At 38.5% G+C, this 24,259-nt stretch overlaps 1 gene segment (V, D, J or C); it reads right to left on the bottom strand.

Moving 5' to 3' along the window:
- Positions 1-428: 428 nt before the first annotated feature.
- The window catches only part of LOC119515988, a 65,726-nt gene continuing 41,895 nt past the window's right edge, over positions 429-24,259 (bottom strand). Inside the window, 1 exon segment of the V gene segment in view lies at positions 429-680. Coding sequence covers positions 429-680 — 252 coding nt within the window.

The raw sequence follows: 24,259 nt of genomic DNA, 5'->3' as shown, positions 1-24,259 counted from the left end.
AGTGGATACCTGAAACTATCAAACAACAACCCAGAACCCATTAATCTCGAAGACAATTGTTTAAAAATGTAGCTTATGAGGGATGACAATGGGATTGGGAAAGCCATAAGGACCACACTCCACTTTGTCTAGTTTATGGATGGATTAGTAGAAAAATAGGGGAAGGAAACAAACAAACAATCAGACAAAGGTACCCAGTGTTCTTTTTTACTTCAATTGCTGTTTTTCACTTTAATTATTATGCTTGTTATTTTTGTGTGTGTGGTAATGAAGGTGTCAGGGATTGATTTAGGTGATGAATGTACAACTATGTAATGGTACTGTGAACAATAGAATGTATCATTTGTTTTGTATGACTGCATGGTATGTGAATATACATTCACATGGTATGTGAAGAAAGAAAAAAAAAGGAAATGGTGTCTCTGCTGCTATGCGGGAGCCGTGGTGGCCTCTGAGGCAGTGGCAGGGAGGGGAGCTGTAGGGTCCCATGGGACAGCTGAGGAGCAGCCGGCCGCAGCCTGCAGTGGTGAGGCAGCAACCTGAATCACTGGCACTGTCTGCCTGAGAGCTGATCCAGCCATTGGTGAGCAAGCTGTCCCGGGCTGTGGGCACCAACATCCTGTGCACCCTGCATGGGCAGCAAGCCCTTGCTCAACAGGCATCTGGTCAAGAGCCACCACCTGCAGGACAGGATAGTAAATCAAACAATAAAGAAAGATTTGAAAACCATAAAAAAAAATGAAAAGATTGGCAACAACCCTCTGAAACCAAGAAAAAGTCTCTGAGGTACCCATACCCAATTAAGGCCCTAAGTTTTCCTCTCTTCTCCTTCCTGGCCCATGACAAGGAACATGGCACCACCACCCTGGAACATTTGATCCTGAAGTTGTGACACTTTGGGACCCATAGCAGACTGCAGTTTCACACACAGATAAACCACAATGTTCTTTTAAGTGATGACACATGTATGTCTATGAAAAAACACAATCAATGATCATGAATGAAAATATCTTCATAAAATAAACCATTTATCTTTAACTCCACACAAATCCCTCAGGAAAAATGACTCTAATTTTTGAGAGGAATATTTTGTAAATCACATGCCATTAATACCCAAATCCATGAGTAAAAAATGAAACATTCTGCTACCAGTTACTATTTGCCAGGATGAAAAATATCAATTAACTTTGCCATGTAAATAATGAAAAGAAATATATTATAGAGAGGAATGAGATGGAATACCAGAAGATGAAAGACCATATGCGCCTCACATTATATGCAACCATCATTGATCTTGCAGTGTATGTGGTCACCAGGTGGAGACCCAAGGACACAGCTCACAAAGACCCAGACACCATCATGCACAACTCAGAGTAGAATGAGGTAATCCATAAACAGCTCCCCGCATATTCACCTATGATGGAGGTTACTACTTTATGAACACAGTGAATCAATTATACGTCTACATTTAGTATTGCCCAAACAGAATATCTACTTGGCTCCTAATGGTCACATGTGTTCACATAATGAGTCCACACACAAAGGACAGAGGACAGGGACACAGTCAATGGTGAGTGAGAATGGGTCCTCAGCCTTTTCCCAGTGCCTGTAGGAGCCACAACCTGAGCCACAACCTGGGATCCAGGTCAAGGCATGAATACTAGAATACAGACCACATGAACATGACACCCATTGATGGGGAGGAGAAGCAGCATGAAGTGATGTAAAAACAAAGATCAAGGGTAAAGAAAATGGTTTGGCAGAAAAACAGCCTAGTATATCAAGGCTCAATCTGATGTTCTCACTTCATGTGAGAAGAAGGAGTCAGATTTGTAATCCATTAAGATTTGCAGGTTACTGACCCTGAAATAGTGTCTCATCATTCTTGCCTGAATCCCAGTGTCCTAGTCAGGGAATCTATTTGATGTCTCTGCCCTGAGACTGATTGAACAATCCTCACTAGGCTGCTCTGAGCTACTTTGAACTCTGAGTGACCACTGGCAGAGTCATTTCTCCCTTCAAAAGTGATAGCCTGCTTTCTGTCTATTTGTTAATGACTTCTCCTATTAAAACAAATTTTCTGTATGGAGACTTCAATGGTGGGCACAGCATTGTACTTCTGATGATGTTTAGTTGGTAAACTGTAAGGTGGAGAATAAGCCCCAGACTTGCCAGGAAACCAGACCTGTTCCTCCCATCTGCACCTCCCCTGGGTTTGGCAGTTTGTCCTACAGGTTCTGAGTTCCCCTAACACTGAGCACCATCATTGAAGCCCTGCAGGTTTTGTTTGTGTCTGAGCTTCTCCTTATTGTGTGTGTCTCTTGCACATTAGTAGATGGCAATGTCCACAGATATTAGGTTGGCCATCTGCAGATACTGTATATTCTTTGCTTGGTCTCTACATGGTGAATCAATGCTTCCAAGAACCTCCAGTATACACTGTTCCACCATGAGAGTTCATTTGTCCATCCTAGCCCATCCCCTTTCCTGGAAAGCAGAGGATCCAACTCATCATGTAGATACTGAAGGTTAATCCAGAGGCTACATAGAAAGTCTCATGGGATTGCCTGTCTCTACAGGTACAGATATATTGAAATGTTCTCTCAGCAATAGATTGGAACAAGTTCTTCATATCTCACTCAAAATGTGGAGATCTCCATATACCATAATGCCAAGAGTACAGATTCAACCTCATATGGTAATTCCCCTGAGGCAGGACACTTAGATGCTAAAATAGGGCAGGAAGGGACCAGAGAAGTGTGTCCATCTCTGCCCATCCCCTCCTTGCCATGTACTTACCTGAGCTAAGGGAAAAGATTCTGGGGTTTTCTTTCAAGAAATGCTGGCAAAAATACCTTGGAAAAGAAACTTACCAAGTTATAGTCTTTGGAGAATACTCACATTTTTATGAGCAATGTATGCATCAAAACTCCCATTAGTGATGAATACAAATTTGAATTAACTGTCATTATTTTATTTTATGTCATAGTCAGAAGCTGAAAATCTTTACAGAAAAAGAGTACAAAAGGACTAAAAACAGACAACATGCATGATTTTACCAAAAATAACATTTAGCTAAATGATTCAGACCCACAGTAGATCACGTGTATGTTTTCATTTATACAGTGTTCAAATAAAACTATTCATTTATGGAGACCATGATAAACCCCCTGGGTGTTCAGCTCTGGATGAAGGAGAATGACATCATTACTATGAGTTGATGAGAGTAGATTTCCTTCCCTGCAGGCTGGTCACCTGGGTGTGTTCAGTTTTAACTATCCATTGAGCGTTACTACCCTATTGATTTCTACATTTTATATATGCCCCTTACAACTTAATACAAGCTCATCTATTTCTTAGTTGTACCATAGAGCTTACACAAACTTTTCATAAAAAGAAAATAAGGAAATATTCATGGAGACGTCATAACTTTGATCAGAAAACTGGCAAAGTTGTAGGAGGGAAATGTAATAACAGATCTATGAATCTCATCGAATTTGATGCGGAATGCCTACAGGAATGTTCAGAAATGAAATGGATTATATATTAAAATGGTAACATATCTACCAATTATTTCTCTAGATAGTATTGCAGTGTATTACTTTTTCTCTTCATTGATTTCAATTCATTTTTAATGAGATATATTCACATATCAATCATCCAAATTGTCCAATCAGTTGTTCATAGTACCATCATATAGTTGTGCATTCATCACCCCGATCTATATTTTGAACATTTTTCTTGTACCAGAAAAAGTGAAAGAAATAATTAAAAATAAAGGTAAAAAAGAATACCCAAATCATCCCCCTACCCTATTTTTCATTTAGTTTTGTCACCATTTTTCTACTCACCCATCCATACACTGGATAAAAGGACTGTGATTGACAGGCTTTCACAATCACACTGTCACCCCTTGTGAGCTGTATTGCTTTACAATTGTCTTCAAGAATTAAGTCTACTTGGTTGCAGTTTGATGAAAGAGAATAAATTTTCCAGACCTGAGAGATCGCAAATGGAGTTGAGAGGGCATGCAGGTGGGCACTGTTATGCACTATATAGGTAAATCTTTTTAGGTTTTAGTGCAGAGAAATAACTAGAAATAAATAACTGAAACTAGCACTAGTTTGAAATTAATATTAATAAAATTAAAGCAGTGCTTTAATTTTTTTTTAATTTTCATTTCATTGAGTTATATTGACATACCACATGGTCATACAAAACAACTCATGCATTTGATTTTTCACAGTACCATTACATAGTTGTACATTCATCACCTAACTCAATCACTGACACCTTCATTACCACACACACAAAAATACCAAGTATAATAATTAAAGTGAAAAAGAGAAATTAAAGTAAAAAAGAACACTGGGTGCCTTTGTCTGTCTGTTTATTTCTTTCCCCCTATTTTTCTACTTATCCATCCATAAACTAGACAAAGTGGAGTGTGATCCTTATTACTTTCCCAATCCCATTGTCCCCCCTCATAAGCTACATTTTTGTACAACTGTCTTCAAGATTCATGGGTTCTGGGTTGTAGTTTGATAGTTTCAGGTATCCACCACGAGCTACCCCAATTCATTAGAACCTAAAAAGGGTTGTCTAAAGTGTGCGTAAGAGTGCCCACCAGAGTTAACTCTCAGCTCCTTTTGGAATCTCTCTGCCAATGAAGCCTATTTTATTTCCTTTCACATCCCCCTTTTGGTCAAGAAGATGTTCTCCATCCCATGGTGCTGGGTCTACATTCCTCCCCGGGAGTCATATTCCACATTGCCAGGGAGATTCGCTCCCCTGGGTGTCTGATCCCATGTAGGGGGGAGGGCAGTGATTTCACCTTTCAAGTTGGCTTAGCCAGAGAGAGAGGGCCACATCTGAGCAACAAAGAGGCATTCAGGAGGAGGCACTTAGGCAAAATTATAGGGAGGTCTAACCTCTGCTTTGCAGCAGCAGTCTCCCCAAGGGCAAATCCCGTGGTAGAGGGCTCAATCCATCAAACCACCACTCCCCTATGTCTGTGGGCATGTTAGCAACCATGGAGGTAGGGCAGGCCAATACCCCTGCATTCTCCACCAGCTCCTCAAGGGGGCTCTGCATATTTTTTCCTTGTTATTTTTTGTTTGTTTTTAAACTTTTTTTCTAAATCAACTGTATGAAAAATTAAAAAATTAAAAAAAAAACATACAATAAATGAACATTTCAAAGAGTCCATAACAAGGGAGTAAGAAAAAGACAACTAACCTAAGATAACTTCTTTACTTCCAACATGTTCCTACTCTACCCCAAGAAAGTAACCTATACCCATCAGAAATTAAGAGACCATAGTCATTCCTGGGCATTCCCAGAATGTTAAATTTACCCATGATAGCTTATCTGATCTTCTTAGATTATTGTTCCCCCTTCCTTAATTGCTCTCTATCACTAGATTCCCTACATTCTACATTATAAACCATTTGTTTTACCTTTTTCAAAGTTCACATTAGTGGTAGCAGATAATGTTTCTCTTTTTGTGCCTGGCTTCTTTCACTCAGCATTATGTCTTCAAAGTTCATCCATGTTGTCATATGTTTCATGACATCATTCCTTCTTACTGCCGCGTAGTATTCCATCGTGTGTATATACCACATTTTATTTATCCACTCATCTGTTGAAGGACATTTGGGTTGTTTCCATCTCTTGGCAATTGTGAATAATGCTGCTATGAACATTGGCGTGCAGATATCTGTTCGTGTCACTGCTTTCCGACCTTCCGGGTATATACCGAGAAGTGCAATCGCTGGATCGAATGGTAACTCTATATCTAGTTTTCTAAGGAACTGCCAGACTGACTTCCAGAGTGGCTAAACCATTATACAGTCCCACCAACAATGAATAAGAGTTCCAATTTCTCCACATCCCCTCCAGCATTTGTAGTTTCCTGTTTGTTTAATGGCAGCCATTCTAATTGGTGTGAGATGGTATCTCATTGTGGTCTTAATTTGCATCTCTCTAATATCTAGTGAAGCTGAACATTTTTCATGTGTTTCTTGGCCATTTGTATTTCCTCTTCAAAGAACTGTCTTTTCATATCTTTTGCCCATTTTATAATTGGGCTGTCTGTACTATCATCCTTGATTTGTAGGTTTTCTTTATATATGCAAGATATCAGTCTTTTGTCAGATACATGGTTTCCCAATATTTTTTCCATTGAGTTTGCCACCTCTTTACCTTTTTGACAAATTTCTTTGAGGTACAGAAACTTCTAAGCTTGAGGAGTTCCCATTTATCTATTTTTCCTTTTGTTGCTTGTGCTTTGGGTGTAAAGTCTAGGAAGTGGACACCTAATACACGGTCTTGAAGATGTTTTCCTACCTTATCTTCTAGGAGTTTTATGGTACTTTCTTTTATATTGAGATCTTTTGTCCATTTAGAGTTAATTTTTGTGTAGGGTGTGAGGGATTGGTCCTCTTTCATTCTTTTGGATATGGATATCCAACTCTCCCAGCCCCATTTGTTGAAAACACCATTATGACCCAGTTCAGTGACCTTGGGGCCTTATCAATGATCAGATGGCCATAGTTCTGGGACTCTATCTCCGAATTCTTAATTCAATTCCATTGATCTATGTGTCTATCTTTGTGCCAGTACCATGCTGTTTTGACAACTGGTTTTATAATAAGCTTCAAAGTCAGGGAGTGTAAGTCCTCCCACTTTGTTTTTGTTTCTTAGAGTGTCTTTAGCAATTCGAGGCATCTTCCCTTTCCAAATAAATTTGATAACTAGCATTTCCAAGTCTTCAAAGTAGGTTGTTGGAAGTTTGATTGGGATTGCATTGAACCTGTAGATGAATTTGGGTAGAATTGACATCTTAATGAAATTTAGCCTTCCTATCCATGAACATGGAATTTTTTTTTCATCTTTTAAGGTCCCCTTCCATTTCTTTTAATAGAGTTATGTAGTTTTCTTTGTATAGGTCTTTTATGTCTTTGGTTAAGTTTATTCCTAGGTACTTGAATTTTTAGTTGCTTTTGAAAATGGTATCTTTGTCTTGAGTGTCTCTTCAGGTTGTTCATTTCTAGCATGCAGAAACATTACTGACTTATGTGCATTAATTTTCTATCCTGCTACTTTGCTAAATTTGTTTATTAGCTCTAGTAGCTGTATCATCGATTTCTCAGGGTTTTCTAGATATAAGATCATATCATCTGCAAACAATGACAGTTTTAATTCTTTCTTCCCAATTTGGATGCCTTTTATTTCTTTGTCTTGCCATATTGCCCTGGGTAGCACTTCCAGCAGAAATTTGAATAACAGTGGTGATAGCAGGCATCCTTGTCTTTTTCCTGATCTTAGAGGGAAGGCTTTCAGTCTCTCACCATTGAGTACTATGCTGGCTGTGGGTTTTCCATATATGCTCTTTATCATATTGAGGAAGTTTCCTTCAATTCCTACCTTTTGATGTGTTTTTTTTCAAAAAGGGATGTTGGATTTTGTCAAATGCTTTCTCAGCATCTATTGAGATGATCATTAGATTTTTCCCTTTTGATTTGTTAATGTGTTGTAATACATTGATTGATTTTCTTATGTTGAACCATCCTTGCATGCCTGGAATGAACCCCACTTGGTCACGGTGTATGATTTTTTTAATGTGTCTTTGGATTTGATTTGCAAGTATTTTGTTGAGGATTTTTGCATCTATATCCATTAAAGAGATTGGCCAGTAGTTTTCCTTTTTTGTAGCATCTTTGCCTGGTTTTGGTATTAGATTGACATTAGCTTCATAAAATGAGTTAGGTAGTGTTCCATTTTCTTCAATGTTTTGAAATAGTTTAAGTAAGATTGGTGTCAATTCTTTTTGGAAAGTTTTGTAGAGTTCCCCTGTGAAGCCATCTGGCCCTGGGCATTTATTTGTGGGAAACTTTTTGATGACTGATTGGATCTCTTTGCTTGTGATTTGTTGGTTGAGGTCTTCTGTTTTTTCTCTGGTCAGTCTATGTTGTTCATATGTTTCCAGGAAATTGTCCATTTCCTCTACATTATCCAGTTTGCTGCCATACAGTTGTTTATAGTATCCTCTTATATATTTTTTTAATTTCCTCAAGATCTGCAATAATGTCACATTTCTCATACATTATTTTGTTTATATGGGTCTTCTCACTTTTTGATTTTGTCAGTCTAGCTAGGGGCTTGTCAATCTTGTTGATCTTCTCAAAGAACCAACTTTTCATGTTATTTATCCTCTATTGTTTTTTTTTTTTTTTTGTTCTCTATGTCATTTATTTCAGCTTTAATCCTTGTTATTTCTTTTCTTCTACTTGGTTTAGGATTGGTTTGCTGTTCATTTCTAGCTTCTTCAGTTGATCCATTAGTTCTTTGATTTTGGCACTTTCTTCCTTTTTAATATATGCATTTAATACTATAAATTTCCCCCTCAGTATCAGTTTTGCTGCATCCCATAGGTTTTTGTATGTTGTGTTCTCATTTTCATTCATCTCTCTGTATTTAGCAATTTCTCTTGCTATTTCTTCTTTAACCCACTGATTGTTTAGGAGTGTGTTGTTTAACCTCCAGGTATTTGTGAATTTTCTAAGTTTCTGATGGTTATTGACTTCTAATTGTATTCTATTGTGGTCAGAGAATGTACTTTGAATAATTTCAGTCTTTTTAAATTTATTGAGCCTTGTTTTATGTCCCAGCATATGATCTATGCTGGAGAAAGTTCCATGAGCACTAGAGAAGTATGTGTATCCTGGTTATTTGTGATATAATGTTCTATATATGTCCGTTCAATCCAATTCATTTACCAGATTGTTTAGGATATCAATTTCCTTATTGGTCTTCTCTCTGGTTGATCTATCTATAGGAGAGAGTGATGTGTTGAAGTCTCCCACAATTATTGTGGGAACATCAATTGCTTCCTTTAGTTTTGCCAGTGTTTCTCTCATGTATTTTGTGGCACCTTGATTGGGTGCATAAACATTTATGATTGTTATTTCTTTTTGTTGAATTGCCCCTTTTATTATTATGTAGCGGCCTTCTTTGTCTCTTAAAACATCCCTGCATTTAAAGTCTATTTTATCTGAGATTAATATTGCTACACCTACTTTCTTTTGGCTGTAGCTTGCTTGAAATATTTTTCCCATCCTTTCACTTTCAATTTCTTTGTGTCTCTGTGTCTTAGATGAGTCTTTTGTTTGCAGCATGTTGATGGTTCATTTTTTTTGATGCATTCTGTGAATCTATATCTTTTAATTGGTGAGTTTAATCCATTTACATTCAACATTATAAGCATGAAGGCATTTCTTGAATCAGCCATCTTATACTTTGGTTTATGTTTGTCATATATATTTTCCCTTTCTCTTTAATATCTGCGCCAGTTTGAATTTATTGTGTCCCCCAAATGCCATTATCTTTGATGTAATCTTGTGTGGGCAGATGTTATCAGTTTTGATTAGATTTCTTTGAGCGTTTCTTTGGAGATGCACCACATCCAACTGCAGGTGATAACTCTGATGAGGTAATTTCCATGGAGGCATGACCCCACCCATTTAGGGTGGGCCCTGATCAGTGGAACCATATAAATGAGCTGATGGGCAGAGGCAACTCAGTGCAGATGAGGGTGAACTTTTGAAGAGGACCTACTGCCAAGAGGGATGCATTGAAGAAAGCACAGGAGCTGCAGATGAGAGACAGTTTGAAATCGGCCATTGAAAGCAGACACTTGTTCTGGAGATTCTGAGAGAGGAAAAATATCTCAAGTGCAACCAGGAGTGACATTTTTCAGGAACTGCAGCCTAGAGAGGAACATCTGGGATGAAAGCCATTTTGAAATCAGAACTCTGGAGCAGATGCCAGCCACATGTCTTCCCAGCTAACAGATGTTTTCTGGAAACCATTGGCCATCCTCCAGTGAAGGTACCCAATTGCTGATGTGTTTCCTCGGACAATTTATGGCCTTAAGACTGTAACTGTGTAACCAAATAAACCCCCTTTAATAAAGGCCAATCCATCTCTGGTGTTTTGCATTCCAGCAGCATTAGCAAACTAGCTAATATCCTTTAATATACCCCTACTGAATCTCCTTAGTACTGAACCTTTCTCCATGTCTCTCTCTCCTTTCTTTCTCTGTCTGTAGGACTCCCTTTAGTATCTCCAGTAGGGAAGGTCTCTCATTAGCAAATTCTCTCAGCATTTGTTTGTCTGTGAAATATTTAAGCTCTCCTTCCAATTTGAAGGAGAGCTTTGCTGGATAAAGTATTCTTGGTTGGAAATTTTTCTCACTCAGAATTTTAAATATGTTGTGCCACTGATTTCTCACCTCCATGGTTGCTGCTGAATAGTCACTACTTAGTCTCATGCTGTTTCCTTTGAATGTGGTGAATTGCTTTTCTCTTGGTGCTTTCAGAACTTGCTCCTTCTCTTCTGTATTTGACAGTGTGATCAGAATATATCTTGGGGTGGGTTTATTTGGATTTATTCTATTTGGAGTTTGCCGAGCATTCATGATTTGTGAATTATGTTGTTTAGAAGATCTGGGAAGTTTTCCCCAGCAATTTCTTTGAATAATCTTCCTAGACCTTTACACGTTTCTTCTCCTTCTGGAACACCAATGAGTCATATATTTGGAGGTTTTTCATTGTCTATCATATCCCTGATGTTCATTTTGATTTTTTTTTTATTTTTTCCCCATTCTTTCTTTTGTGCTTTCATTTTCCATTCTGTCATCTTCCAGGTCACTGACTCATTGTTCAACTTCCTCTAGTCTTGTACTATAAGTATCCAGAATCTTTTTAATTTGGTAACAGTTTCTTTAATTTCCATAATATCATCTATTTTTTTATTTAGTCTTGCAATGTCTTCTTTATGCTCTTCTAGGGTCTTCTTGATGTCCTTTATATCCTGTTCCATGCTCTTCTTCATGTCCTTTATATCCCATTCCATGGTCTCATTGTTCATCTTTAGTTCTTTAGTTAGTTGCTCCAGATACTGTGTCTCTTCTGATCTTTTGATTTGGGTGCTTGGGCTTGGGTTATCCATATCATCTGGTTTTTACGTATGCTTTAAAATTTTCTGTTGTTTTTGGCCTCTTGGCATTTGCTTAACGTGATAGGATTCTTTTAGGATTTGTAGACCAATTTGTAGACTAATTTGTTAGATCTACAGCTTTGTGGAGTACACTTTGACTAATTAGCAGTTGGACTCCACAAGCCACCTGTTACCCTCAAGCCAGTTCTCCATGCTTTGCCTCTGTGGTGAGTGGGGGAATGAGTCTTGTGGGGTCCAATTGGTGTACCAAGCTTGCATGTGTAGTTGGTGTTGCCTGCCCTGTATAAGGGGCATGTGTCTGGGAGGTCAGGGAGGGGGGGCCCTAACTATCAAATCTCCCTGGTGTTGCTAGAGTTTTAAATCTGCTGCAATACTCTCATCCTTCAGTTCAGTCTTGCCACAGTTTGTCTCTGCCACTGACACACAAGTCTTTTGTATTTGTGTGTGGCCCCAGAGACTTGTGAGTGGGTCCCTCTTCCAGGCCATGCACCCCCTGGACCTCTGTTCAGGGACGACTGTGCTATGTCAAGGTGAGTTCTGTCCCCCCAGGGCAGTTCTGGGCTGCCAGTCTGTGTAGGGAGGCTCCCAGTCTGCTGAAATCATGTCTGATTGGGGCTTATTAATTCACACTGCTCCACCTTCCCAACTCTGGGACAACCAGCTGAGGGTGCAGGGAAGGCTAATGTCCATGCCCAGTTTTGTGGTGTATGCATGTTATTGAAAGCACTACCATCACACTTGGTTGTCTGGGGCAGCTCTGGGCTGTGGGGCCAGTGATGGGCAGGAGTATTTCCTGTCCACCAGGATGATGGCTGTGAGTGGATGCCCCCCTTTTCTCGGGAAGTTGTGGTGTTTAGTGAATTTTCTCAGCCACTGAATTATTGCCTTTTGTCTCAGAGCTCTCTTAGTTCTGCTCTTGTCTTGACCTGCCCAAATTGCAAATCTTTGAGTCTTTCTGTATTGGGCTACTTAGAGTAATTGTTTTAGAAAAAGAAGAAAAGATTTAAAAAAGGGGACCCTCCTCTAAGATCTAATGGGTTATTGAAATGCTAAGAGACAAAGCAATTAGGGCCATCAAGGAAAGATCCAGGGGGCAGAGAGATCAGTTTTTCTTCTGGATTTGCATAAAAGCCTCAGGGCCTGAGATCTGCCCTTCCCCTTTCTATGTTCACCAGAACTACAAAAAGCCTCCACTTTTATTTTTGAGTTTTCTTGCTGTTTTTTGCTATGCCTATCTCCTCTCTGCTGGGCTGGCTGGTCTCAGACTCTCTGGTGTCTGGTCTCAGTCTATCTATGATTGGAGTTTGGATCAGTAGAATGAGTTTCCAATAAGAGCTGTCACTGTAGTTCTCCCTTCTCCTTCCCAGCACTGAGAGCCCCTCTTCCCATGGGTCTGAGCCTGGCAGGGAGGGGCACAGGTCCCCTGGCTGCAAAAACTTACAGATTTCACTGATCTCTGCAGTTCCACATTTCATGAGTGTTGTATGAAGTATGCCCAAATTCAGATTGCTCTGTGGTGTCCAGTCCATTCAGTTCCTGGTTTTCTACCTACTTCCCTGGAGGAGTAAATAAAACATACCCCTCACCAATCTGCCACCTTCTGCTTTAAATTTAATATTTAAAATTCAACAGAACAAATTCATCTAATTAAGACAAATTTCATGTGATTGTTAAAAATAGGAAGAGAATGATGTTTAATTAAATAAAAACCATCTACTAATAGAGGTCATGCTTCAAATATTAAATAATTATATCATAATTTAGAAGTGATGAATGAGATAAGCATGGCATCTAAGATGCAATATATGCAATATTCATTTTCTATGTGGCAAGGGAAACTAAAGGAATCAGTATCAGAAAATTAGAAATAGAAAATGCATTGTTTACATGCAACATGTTTCTGTTCACAGAATGGAAATAGAAAACCTACAGAAACTGAATAGAATTAAAAAAGTATTTCAGTAATGTAACAGGGGTAATACGCCTTGTTAATAATCCTGTAGACAAGATTAAAAGAAACACAAACATCAGCTGTATATCTATATATCAGCAGAAACACTTGGCAAATGTTTCAAAAATACCAAATACCTAGGACTGAAAAGAGCTCCATTAAAAAAGTCTCAAAAAATGCAAAGTATAATACAGTAAATCAATGGATATTTAAGTAAATTAATAATATACCATATTCACTTATTGGAAAAATGTAATTAAAAATTCCACATTTTCAAATTTTATTGACAACCCTACAGCAAGATCAATCAACTTACCTCTCAATTACCAACATATATTTTAGAAACTAATCAAATTTACTTAAAATCTTTTTGGATATCCTCAGGGTCTAGGAAAAAGCATGAATATTTAAAAATAAATAGTAAAAGTAAAGAAAATAATAAAAGTAAGTCTACAAGATACTCAAGCAAATAGATAACAGGATATGTCTTATAAGGAAATGTGCATATTGACCAACAATTTCAATATTTTTATATCTTTAGGGACTCAGCCACAGTGAGCTCACATACTAGTGGATTGCCTTGCAACACCTCCCCAGCATGACACATCCCTCTGATTCAAGGCATCAAATCACCTAACATCAGGGAGGTGTCCTAGGCCCAGCCCTGCCTTCAGGAAACATAATGCTGGGCACAGACAGAGATGACCTATGGCATCCACAGTTTCTGCAGACAACTGACCACGTGCTGCACTCCCTGGGTTCCTGCCATGAGTATCTGCTAGGTCTGGGCCCTGGGCCCTTCCCCTATTTCCCTGTTTTCTAAACCAGGTTTCAGATAAGCCCATGCCTCATGTTGTTGACTCTTCCATTTCCCCATTTTGTGTCATGTACGTTGTTCTCACCTGTCAATGACCCTCTCCCTTTCCCTCACAAATGTATTCTCTTACCCACCACTCCTATTCAAGTGCACAAGCCAGACATTGCCAAAGTTACAAGATAAACTTTGTGTAACCCTCTATTGGCCAAAGTTTGCATACCTTAAACTGTGTAACCTCCTGATTGGCAAAAAGCCCTATAAAAAGAAATCCTGCCACCCAAATGCATGCTTTCCCTGTGAGCAGACTTTCTGCCAGTGGTGGCCACATTGAAGTTTCTCTCAAATAAAACTTTTCTTTAGTACCTGCCCATTTGCCTTTGTTGCCCATTTTTCAAACCAAACTACTTTTCATTTGGTGCTGAAACCCAGGGAATGAGGTAATGACTTTCCTATGCCCTGAATTTATCTTTCCCTGTTGCACCAAAAATCTGAACTTTAGGTAGAGAAATTCACTGTGCAGCCCCTGGGTCATGGCACCAAGAGGTAGAGGGGATGCCACACCTCTCAGTTCCATCCATGAATAATTCCCTTCTCTGGACCTTGAGGACAGATTCATGGGGACACCTGTGTTTTTCACCTCATGTACACTGGGCTTTAAATCTCATTCATTCCCTCAGACTCCTCTCAGTCCTTCTTACAGGCAACATGTCTTACATCCCACCACAGGTATCCCCCATATGTTGCCTCATAAAAGTATGGGGTCAATTAAGCATAAACTTTAAGCCCAAATGGTTCATTTAATACTACAATATTGTATAATCCCAATAGAAATTAAAAAAAATAGCTCTAAGTGTCTGAAAATGGGAACTTTCATCCCCAAATTCTCACTAATCTTTACAGATTCTGTCAATGGAATGGCAAAGTAAAGTTCCAAAATTATTTTGGTACCTTAAGAATGAAAAGTATAAATTATGTTTATTAGAAGGAAACAAAAGGTGGTTTTGTCCTAGATGACTGGTAAATAACAAAAAAAAAATGAAAAATTAAACCTAATGGTAAATGCAGAGAGTTGTAGATAGTTTGCAGAGTAGTAAGTTTATTTCTGTGGTGAAAGTTGGGGAATGGTGGAAACTAGAAATATCACAGCTTGATAATAAAATCTCACAGCTTAGGGGGTGGTCTTGTAAAATAAAATTGCCCTGCATGTTTAAACTGCTGCTCAGGGTGGAAGCTGAACTCTAACCAGGACTAATAAAATTACATAAAATAAAGCTTGTAGGCTACTGCAGCAGTAACCTGCCTGCTCTTAAAAGCTGTGTATTCAGCTAAAAAAACCTTAACAGCCAATGTGGCAGCCTCTAAACAGCAAGTTAAAAGCATCCTAGATTCTCCTAACTAAATCCCTAAAATGTAAACCCCTGTCAAGCTAAAAAATTAAAACAGATAAATGTAAGCATGTTCAACCTCTGATTCAACTAAGGGTTAAAGCAGAGGAAATTCAACAGCTAATTCCCAAGAAGGGAACAGGGCTGAGCAGCATTCAGGGCCCCAGCAAAACCTTCTCATCAAAAGTGCCTTCCCTAAATGTACTGTAAAATGTATCAGCATAAACTACCAAAGCCATTTAATAGCATATCTGGTCAATAAAAAGCTAATAGTATCTGTCAAATAGTTATTAATTATAGTGAACTTAATATAGTAAATCCTTTATTTGCCCCTGTGCCAGATATAATTACCTCATTGCAGGATATAAGAACTTGATTATGCCACTTTTAATTTGTGTTTAACCTTGCTAAAATGTCATTTAACATATCTTTAAATCCCTTTAACCAAACTTCAAACACCTTCACACAGGACAAACAACAATGAACTTTTATTGTGCTGCAAAATTTAAAAATGTAAAAACCTCCAACAGACCCTAATTACTTTATCAAGTTCTTGGGTATTATCTGGTTAAGTAAAACTAAGTCTATTCCTTTACTGTTGTTAAAATGCAACACTATGTCACCCTGCTTACTCCTAAACAATTAATAGATTTTCTTTGCTTATTAAGTTATTGAAGGCTGTTTATACTCTATTTGGTCCTAATTTTAACACCTTCATACACTCTAATTAAAAAAGTAAAAGCATGAAAATAAAATTTTCCACAGAAGGCTGTGGGCTGAAACATTTATGTAAAAATGCTTACCTGCAGTTCAAATTAAAAGGAAGAACAATGACTATAAAATAGCACTCTTGGCTTTAACACCATATGCCAGTTAAATCTTTTTTACAAAAAAGAAAAAGGAAAAATACTCTTAGCATTTTCCCAATTTTCACACCACTTTCTTTGTTCTCACCATCACTTGAACCCTCCCTTTCCCTCACAAATTTACTCCCTCCAAAGCATCTCCTGTTCAAATGCACAAACCTGGCATTGCCAAAACTACAAGATAAACTATGCATAAACCCCTATTGGACAAAGTTCACATACCTTACACGGTGTAAACCCTGATTGGCAAAAAGCCCCCCAAAAAAGAAATCCCACCACCCAACTGCAGGCTTTCCCCTATAAGCATCCTTTCTGCCAGTGTGAGACCCCTGATTCTTCTCTCAAATAAAGCCCACTTGGCTTTGTTGCCCAAACCAAACTACCTTATAGTACCCCATTCACTCTAGGGTCCAGGTCAGGTTGCCACCTGTCCATGTTTTGAATGCTGAGCCAGGGGGCACTTGGGACACTCTGGGTACAGACAGGACCAGGGTTTGCTGTTTCCTGTTCTGGAATATGGAATGATGAATTAAATACAGAAAAGTTTATCTTCTACACTTGTCTATTTCCATGAGTTTTGAACAGTCTTAATGCTTTATATCAGTGTTCCTAAAACTCAGCACAATGGCATCTGGGATCAGATGGCTCTTTGTTGTGGGAGATTGTAGAATGTTTACCTGCATTGGTGGACACTACACACTAGATACAAGGAGTATTTAGTTACAGTTTTAACAAAGATTTCTCCAGACACCCAAGTGTTGTCAAATATCCACTGGAGATAAAAATTTTCCCTGGGATTTTTGACCCCCATATTGACATATCCACTATTACCCAGATTATTCAGCTTGAAAGATAACAAAGGTTGGAGATCCATCTGTGGGTTGAGAGCAGATTTGAGGTTTCACAGGAGAATGATTTACTGCACTAAATTTTTCTAAACTTCACAAAGATGTGGCTATGCATTAAAATGAGCTGTGACTAAGAACTCATCAACATACAGTACTGTGGAGCCTGTCCTCAGCAAAGATGGAGAAACCTAATTTCCATGAAATATGAAATCTTATGATCAGAGTCAGGAAGCCTCCCTAGAATCACTATGGAAGAGGTCCTTGTACATTATCTTTCTGGGCATGAAAACATAAATTAGGAGAAGTTTCCCATGTGGACAGAAAATGCTGTTGGCATGAAATATTTAAAAAATGTTTTAAATAAATGGCATTATGAATTCACTTTTTATGAAAAAAATAACACTGTAATCCTGCTATTTTGATAATTTAAACTGTCAATGTATATTTTATCCTGTCTGTGTATATGTTTGTATGTGGGGGGTGGGTGTGAATCAAGGGTGGAATTAATTGTATATTTGCATGGAATCATAATTCACAGAGACAGAGGAAGCAGAGTGAGGCACCTGGATGATGCATCCACATCCCTTACAGGATTTCCCACTTTTCCAGTTGAGAGAAATAACTTCAGAGAGTTGGTGAATAAAAGTTTTGTTTACACTTTCAAGCAAATTCAAATGGAGGGGTCAAATCCCCAGAATTTACATGTATTATATAATAGATATGTATGCATATATATACACACACACTGAAACATGGAGTAACATGAAAGATCTATTCTGTGTTTGAATCTTGGATACATCATAAAACTGCCTAGAAAAGATGAAATGGCAGTTCTCTGTGATTTCATGTTCTGGAGCAAAAGAGGGAACCCTAAGCAAGGCCAGAAAACTCCTCCCAGTCCTCTCTAACTTGACCCTGGGGATTTACCTGTGGGCCCCCTGGTGGCCTGAGCACCCCTGCAGCCCAGTGCCTTCCTGTGCCCTCAGGGGAGGCTTGTGTCTATGGTTACCCTAATTTCCCCTCAGTTTCCTCTCACACAGTAATACACGTTCATGTCTTTAGGTATTAGGCTGCTCAGCTTTAAGTAAACTTTGTTCCTGGAGTCATCCTTGGTGACACCAAGTTGTGACTGAAGAGTTGGGTTGTAGTTTGTGCTACCAAAAACCCATATTGCACTGACCCATCCAGCCCCATTCCTGGAACCTGGCAGATCTGGTGCATATAATAGCTGGTTAAAGAGAATCCAGAGAGAGAACATGTGAGGGACAAGGTCTGTGAGGGCTTCCCCAGGCCAGGCACAAACACCTGTAGCTCCACCTGATATAGGACACCTGAGGACAAGAAAAACCACAGTGAATCATGTGCTCACATGCATCATCCCTATTACATTCATGTGTGACTCCTAAGGCACCCATGTCTGGGAGCTGCCACCAGAAAGAGGAACCACAAATATGTCATGATCATGTGGATAAGGTCCACAGCTCCCAGAAAATATTTTAAAGAGTGAAAAGAAGACTGAATTTAAATGTATGAGTCTTGTTGTTTTATCTGCTTACTTAAGCAGTGATTTGTATGTGTGAGGTACATGTCTATGTAAAGGTGAAGTTGGGAGGAAAGAGAATTTTCTCTGGTGCAGCACAGCATGAAGGATGCTGGGGTCTCCAAACTTTTCCTGAGGGCCCTACTTTCTCTAAGCCCAGAATCCTGTTCCTACAGGACAGAAATATGACTAGTGAGTTGTTTATGGAGCTAGATAAGACCAAGGATCAAGGATAGTTTTGAATAGGGCCTATGTGCTTCTATTACCAGGGAGGCAATTACATGTCAAATACCCACCCCAATTCCAGGTCCTTTCAAATTTATGAAAACATATTCTAATACATTTTCTCCTCTGTTACCTCATTTATATGGTATACTCAAAAATTTAAAGGCATAAGCTAAATGTTTCAATTATAGGGAAATCCAAAGAAATTAGGTGCCACCATTTGTACTGTGAATTGGACTGACACCCAGTGAAATGCTGGCTTGGTTGAATGTATTGTGAATGTAAATAGCTACTTTCATGTGCTTATTCATGGGTTACTGTGCAGTGTTTACTTCAATCACTTTATTTGAAAATCTGGTTAGTCATTTGACATAGTTCTTTTCTTGCACAGGTATGTGAAGAGGCCTAGATTTGCCACGGCACCTGCTAAGGTGACCACAGAAAACATTGCTATTAAAACTGCATGTTCAACAGTACTGAGCCCATGGAGTCCTCAAGGACATTGAGTGTGGAGCAATGTGACAAGAGGAGGTATCTGGGAGGCAGACTCCCATATTCCCTTCTACAGAGGGCCCTGTGGATCACCTTGCCCTGGATGATACAGATCAGACCTCAGAACACAGGGGAAGCCATAGCAGTGATTGCAGATACAGTCACTGGAGTCAAAATTGACCAGGACAGTGCTTTGGTCCCTGATAAAAAACAAATAGCAGATTTAGGAGACTGCATGTGATTTAAACAACAGTGAGAATGATCACAAATATTAGTAGAAATGTCTACCCTATTTCAAAAATAAACCTATTATAGGCTCACATTACTAAATTCAACTGAACTGTAGCCCTAATGTGAGCCTTCCTCTCTTACTACTTGATTCCACATGGATCACCTGCCCTGTTCTTGTTCCTTACTTGACACACCTGTATGAAAATGGAACACCAACCCTCCATTAGCTTCATGGAGAATATCGGCACACTGACTGTTGAAGCTCTTTTAAAAAAATGAATCATGGACTCTACAGAGAAACACAACAGTACTTATGGGTAACAATCATTTTGGCTGAATTTCATGTGACCATTATTTAGGGCTTCCCTGTATTCATGTTTGTATTCTCTAACCTCTCTTCTATGCCTAGCTTCAAAATTAGGAATATTGAATAACCCCATTCACACATAGGTAAATGTCAATGAGATGGTACATAAAGATTCATGAAAAATTAAGTTTAGGTCTTGGTAAATATCTCATTGATAATGTAGATATCAATCCTTAGATGAAATAAAAGGATAAAAAAGAATCAGTAGTATACTAAACAGAATCATTTTATTCTTGTCCACTGAATATAAAACTACAAAATAATTTAAAAAAACTATATTCATAGTATCTGATTCATGTCAATCCATAAGTTAAAATTGTGAGCCTATTTATGCAATCTAATTTTCCAGTCAGGGATCTATGTCTATGTGAGTATCTGTCATGGTTTCAGCATGGAGAATGGAAAGATTTTTTTTCAAGGCATGTAAAGACTGCCAGATGGACTCTTTAGAAGAAATGCCCATGCTCCACAGCCCACAATCATATGTACATAAGTCCTTGTTGCTGTCAACATGAACACATGTGATGGACATTTACTGGAGGATACACTGGACATGCCATATTTATCAGAGTGGAAACTTAGGAAGGTAAAATATACAAGAATATTTCCTACTGGTTTAGCCAAACCTGGAACCCATCAAATCTCCACTTCTTATTCATTGGATCATAAAATGTCTTATTATTTAAGAAGTGTATGTCACTTTTTCTTTGCTTTGTGCTGAAAGAGTCATGCATGTTAATGAAAAGGTATTAAGGTATAATTTAAAAGATTAAAAAATTAGAGTTCCAAGTGAGGATATGATCAGAATAGGACAGGTAAGATACATGGATAAATAACAAGTTTGTGCTTAGAAAAGAAAACTCTTGCTTGGGAACTTCAAAGCTTGATCTTCTTTAAAGGAATGTTTACCTAACAGGAAGCATGGGATGTACATCACCAACATGGTGACAGACAGATAAAGTAGCAGGATTATTTAACCCTGGAGAATAGGGAAATGGAATTTCCATCACAATCATGGGGAAAATGAGTGAAAAAGAAGAACTTGAAACTCCTGAAGAACATGGGTATGGGAGATATGTCACTGATGTAGGGGCATGTGAGTAAGACAGCATTTCCTGAAATCCCTAGGGAAAATGGCTTACTGGAATTACATCAGTAACATGGGGAAATTCCATGAGGCAGCAGGGTTGACCACCTTGAAAAGTGGGGGATGCAATGTCCCCCACAATAAAGTTGTAAGAGGGATGAGAAGACAACTCATCTACCAATAAATTCCACAATATAATGTATGTCCAGCATCCTCCAAGGTAACTGCATTCTCCAGATGTTCCTGGAGATCAGGGGATATAGAAGTTATGTGCCATCATGGGACAAGTGTAGGAGCCAATGCTGAAATTTCAGCAGGACTCAAATTCAGCCCTGAAGTGACAAGAAGCAATGTCACAACTTGGGGATAAAGGAGAAAATTAGGAGACAATTTAGCAGTTATCACATCATTAGTGAAAACTGAGAAAGAAGTGGAGAGGTAATAATGGATACCAAGACAGTTAATTCCTTCATGGGACTTCCCAGTAACACAGGCTAGACTCTGTGATGTTGTTGAATAATCATTTGGTGCTGCAATTTTTCTTATTGCGAGACTTCAGTAGAAGGAACTTTTCCATATCATTCTGCAGCATGCATAAGGAGAATGCAATGACCTTGGAGGAAGCTGGACATAGATTATACTGTGGAATTTATTGGTAGATTTCTTGGAAATTTGTACATAGGCAAATATTTTATCTGTGAACAGAGAGTTTTATATCTTCTTTTTCTAAACTGTAGGCCTTATTTATTTTTCTTGCTGTATGACACTGGCTAGCATTTCCAGTATATTGTTGAACCAGATTGGGGAAAGTGGATATTCTTGCCCTGTTCCTGAATTTTAGAAGTATTCAGTTTTTCAAGTGTAATGTCAGCTGTATGTTTTTGTGGATGCCACTTATTGAAATAAAAAGATTCCTTCAAAAAATGACTTTATTATATATATATAAGTATATGTATATGTATGTTTATGTTGGTTGATGTTTATAATTATATTTATATTTATATGTATATTCATATTTACATTCATATTTATATTTTAATACAAATGGGCTTCACACACAAATAGGAATTTGGACAGATTGCTACCAAAATGGTAGCATTTTTGTCAGACCTAGGCTTTATTTAGACATAATATACAGTCTTCTTTTTTCATGGAACTCAGGTGGAGTGTCCATGGAAGGCAGCTATTGGTTAATGAGCAAGCTTCAGGAACAGAATGTTCATGCAGGATCCAGTCAACCTGGTGATTTTCAGCAGATTCTTTATCACTGGCATTGACTTGCTTGATACAGAAAGACCAAATCACCCCAAATATTGTGTGCCATCCATGAGATACTGACCCTGGGAGGAAGCAAGCCTTCATGCCCCTGAACCATGAGTCAATAAATTATGTTTTTGAAGCCAACCAATTGTAAATTTTTAGTGGCCAGAAATTAAACCTCTTCCCACATGCAATATATTTATTCCATCACATCACACAGCCTTAATCTTATAGTCATTTTAAACAATGCCAAAACCAATCTCATTAAAGTCATTAATGGATCTGATCAGTCCTGGGGCAACATTATTCTCTCCTTGTGTACTAGTTTAACCTAGAAAATAAGGTTTCTTTTTTTAAATACTGTATTGGAAAAACTGTTTGGACATTCCCATTCTAAAAAGAATTTGGAATGAAAACAGGTGTCATGTGTCCTAATCAAGACCAAAACTCAGTAGGGTAAACACCATTATATGTCAGGGTCTGAGAGGCATCTATGTATGGATGTTTTGTTCTGCAGGCCTGCTGCACCACAAGCCCCACTGTTTCTGGTTGCCTTCACAGTGCCCATGCTCTCCCTGAATGCTGGGGCCTAGATATCACTATTCCAAAGCATTGGGAAGGCAGCCTCATACTTCCTTCTATGTCTTCACTGTAGGTACCATATTTCTGTGGATAGTCTTGTGAAAATTGTTTTGCAGCTTCTTCAATCAAGCATTTTGCAATTCTTCTAGCCTCTACAGATTACTCAATTCTGAAGTCATTTCCACATATGAAGTATTTTTAATTGAAGGACCTAATTTTCTATGTCCTAAAGCTTTCAGAAGGTCCAAGCTTCCATGGCAAATAACACACAGTGGGTTTGCTTCAACAAAAGGAATTGTATCATAGTTTCAGGGACTGGAAAGCTTGCTTCTTCTCACTGTTAGTAGCCTTCCACTTGGCTGGCAATTGTATGACTTCTGTAGCTTTACTATCACATAGTGATATTCTCTTTTTTCTCCACTATATTCCCACAGGCCTCTGGATTCAGGCTCCATCCCTAGCTTTTGCTATCTATTTTCTACATTCTTCTGCTTATAAAAGACTCCAATGGCCCAAATTAAGAGCCAACAATATTCCATTTGGCCAAATTTAACTAATATGATGTCCTCAAGAGATCTTTGTGAAAGGTATTAACAACTCCAAGAACGTGGATTAAGACAACATATCTTTATATGTGGTGCATGACTCAAGCCATCACACTGTGTAACCAGCATGGAGTGGGAGTTCTTTGGAAAACATTGTTAATACATGTGTTAATAAATCACAGTTGTGTGGCTGTTCAGTAGAACACAGGGTGTATGAAACTGAGGTGTGGACATTGAAGTCATACTTGTAAATCAAGTTGGAAAGGGGAATATCTGCCAATCATTTTGAAACTTTACTGATGAACCTCCCAATATCATAATGGTATCATACCATGCTTGTCCTTATATTTTGACATTGATGACACTACTTTCCAAATGCCGTACTGACAGCTTCTTCAATATCTCTAAGGATACACTTGACAAGTATCTGTTTTTCTCAAAGTTCACGAACTGGAAAAACGTCTCATCCCAAGTTGCTTCTGTTTTCCCCTGCATTTGCAAGAATAATTAATGAACCCAAGTGTTCCTTTGTACTGTGGACAATGAAAATGTAGGAAGTTCCCTGGATAGACTGTGAAATTGAATAAAATTCAGTCCTGAAAACCCAACAGGGAACATTTTCTATCTTCTACATGGACTTGCTTCTGGGAGGGGATCTTGCACACCCTGTGTTCTAAGAATTCCCTGCAGTACAGCACAATATTTTCATCACAAAGGAAATGGTTTTAGCCCATCTGCCCTTGACTGTGGCTGCTGTTTTTTTTTTCTTCCACAGTAAAAAATTATTGTGTCCTTTTTTTCAGAAAATTCAGGTTAAAGTATATTTAGCCCTTTGCATTATCCTTCATGAGGTTTGTATTAGATTTGTAGGCAAGGCTGTAGTGAATAAACCAGCCTTCTGCTTTATTAATCATGACAAATGTCCTTGCAGTAACATTTAGGCCAGTGGTTGCTTGACCAGACACCTGGGTACTATTATCTGGCCAAGTTGACACATGAACCTAAACACCACATTCCACCCCTTGTCAATGTGGCAGTTAT

Source organism: Choloepus didactylus, chromosome 19, assembly GCF_015220235.1.
Source record: "Choloepus didactylus isolate mChoDid1 chromosome 19, mChoDid1.pri, whole genome shotgun sequence".
In the NCBI taxonomy this organism is placed as follows: domain Eukaryota; kingdom Metazoa; phylum Chordata; class Mammalia; order Pilosa; family Megalonychidae; genus Choloepus; species Choloepus didactylus.
The sequence above is the reverse complement of the archived record's forward strand: the minus strand, read 5'-3'. Positions and strand labels throughout refer to the sequence as shown.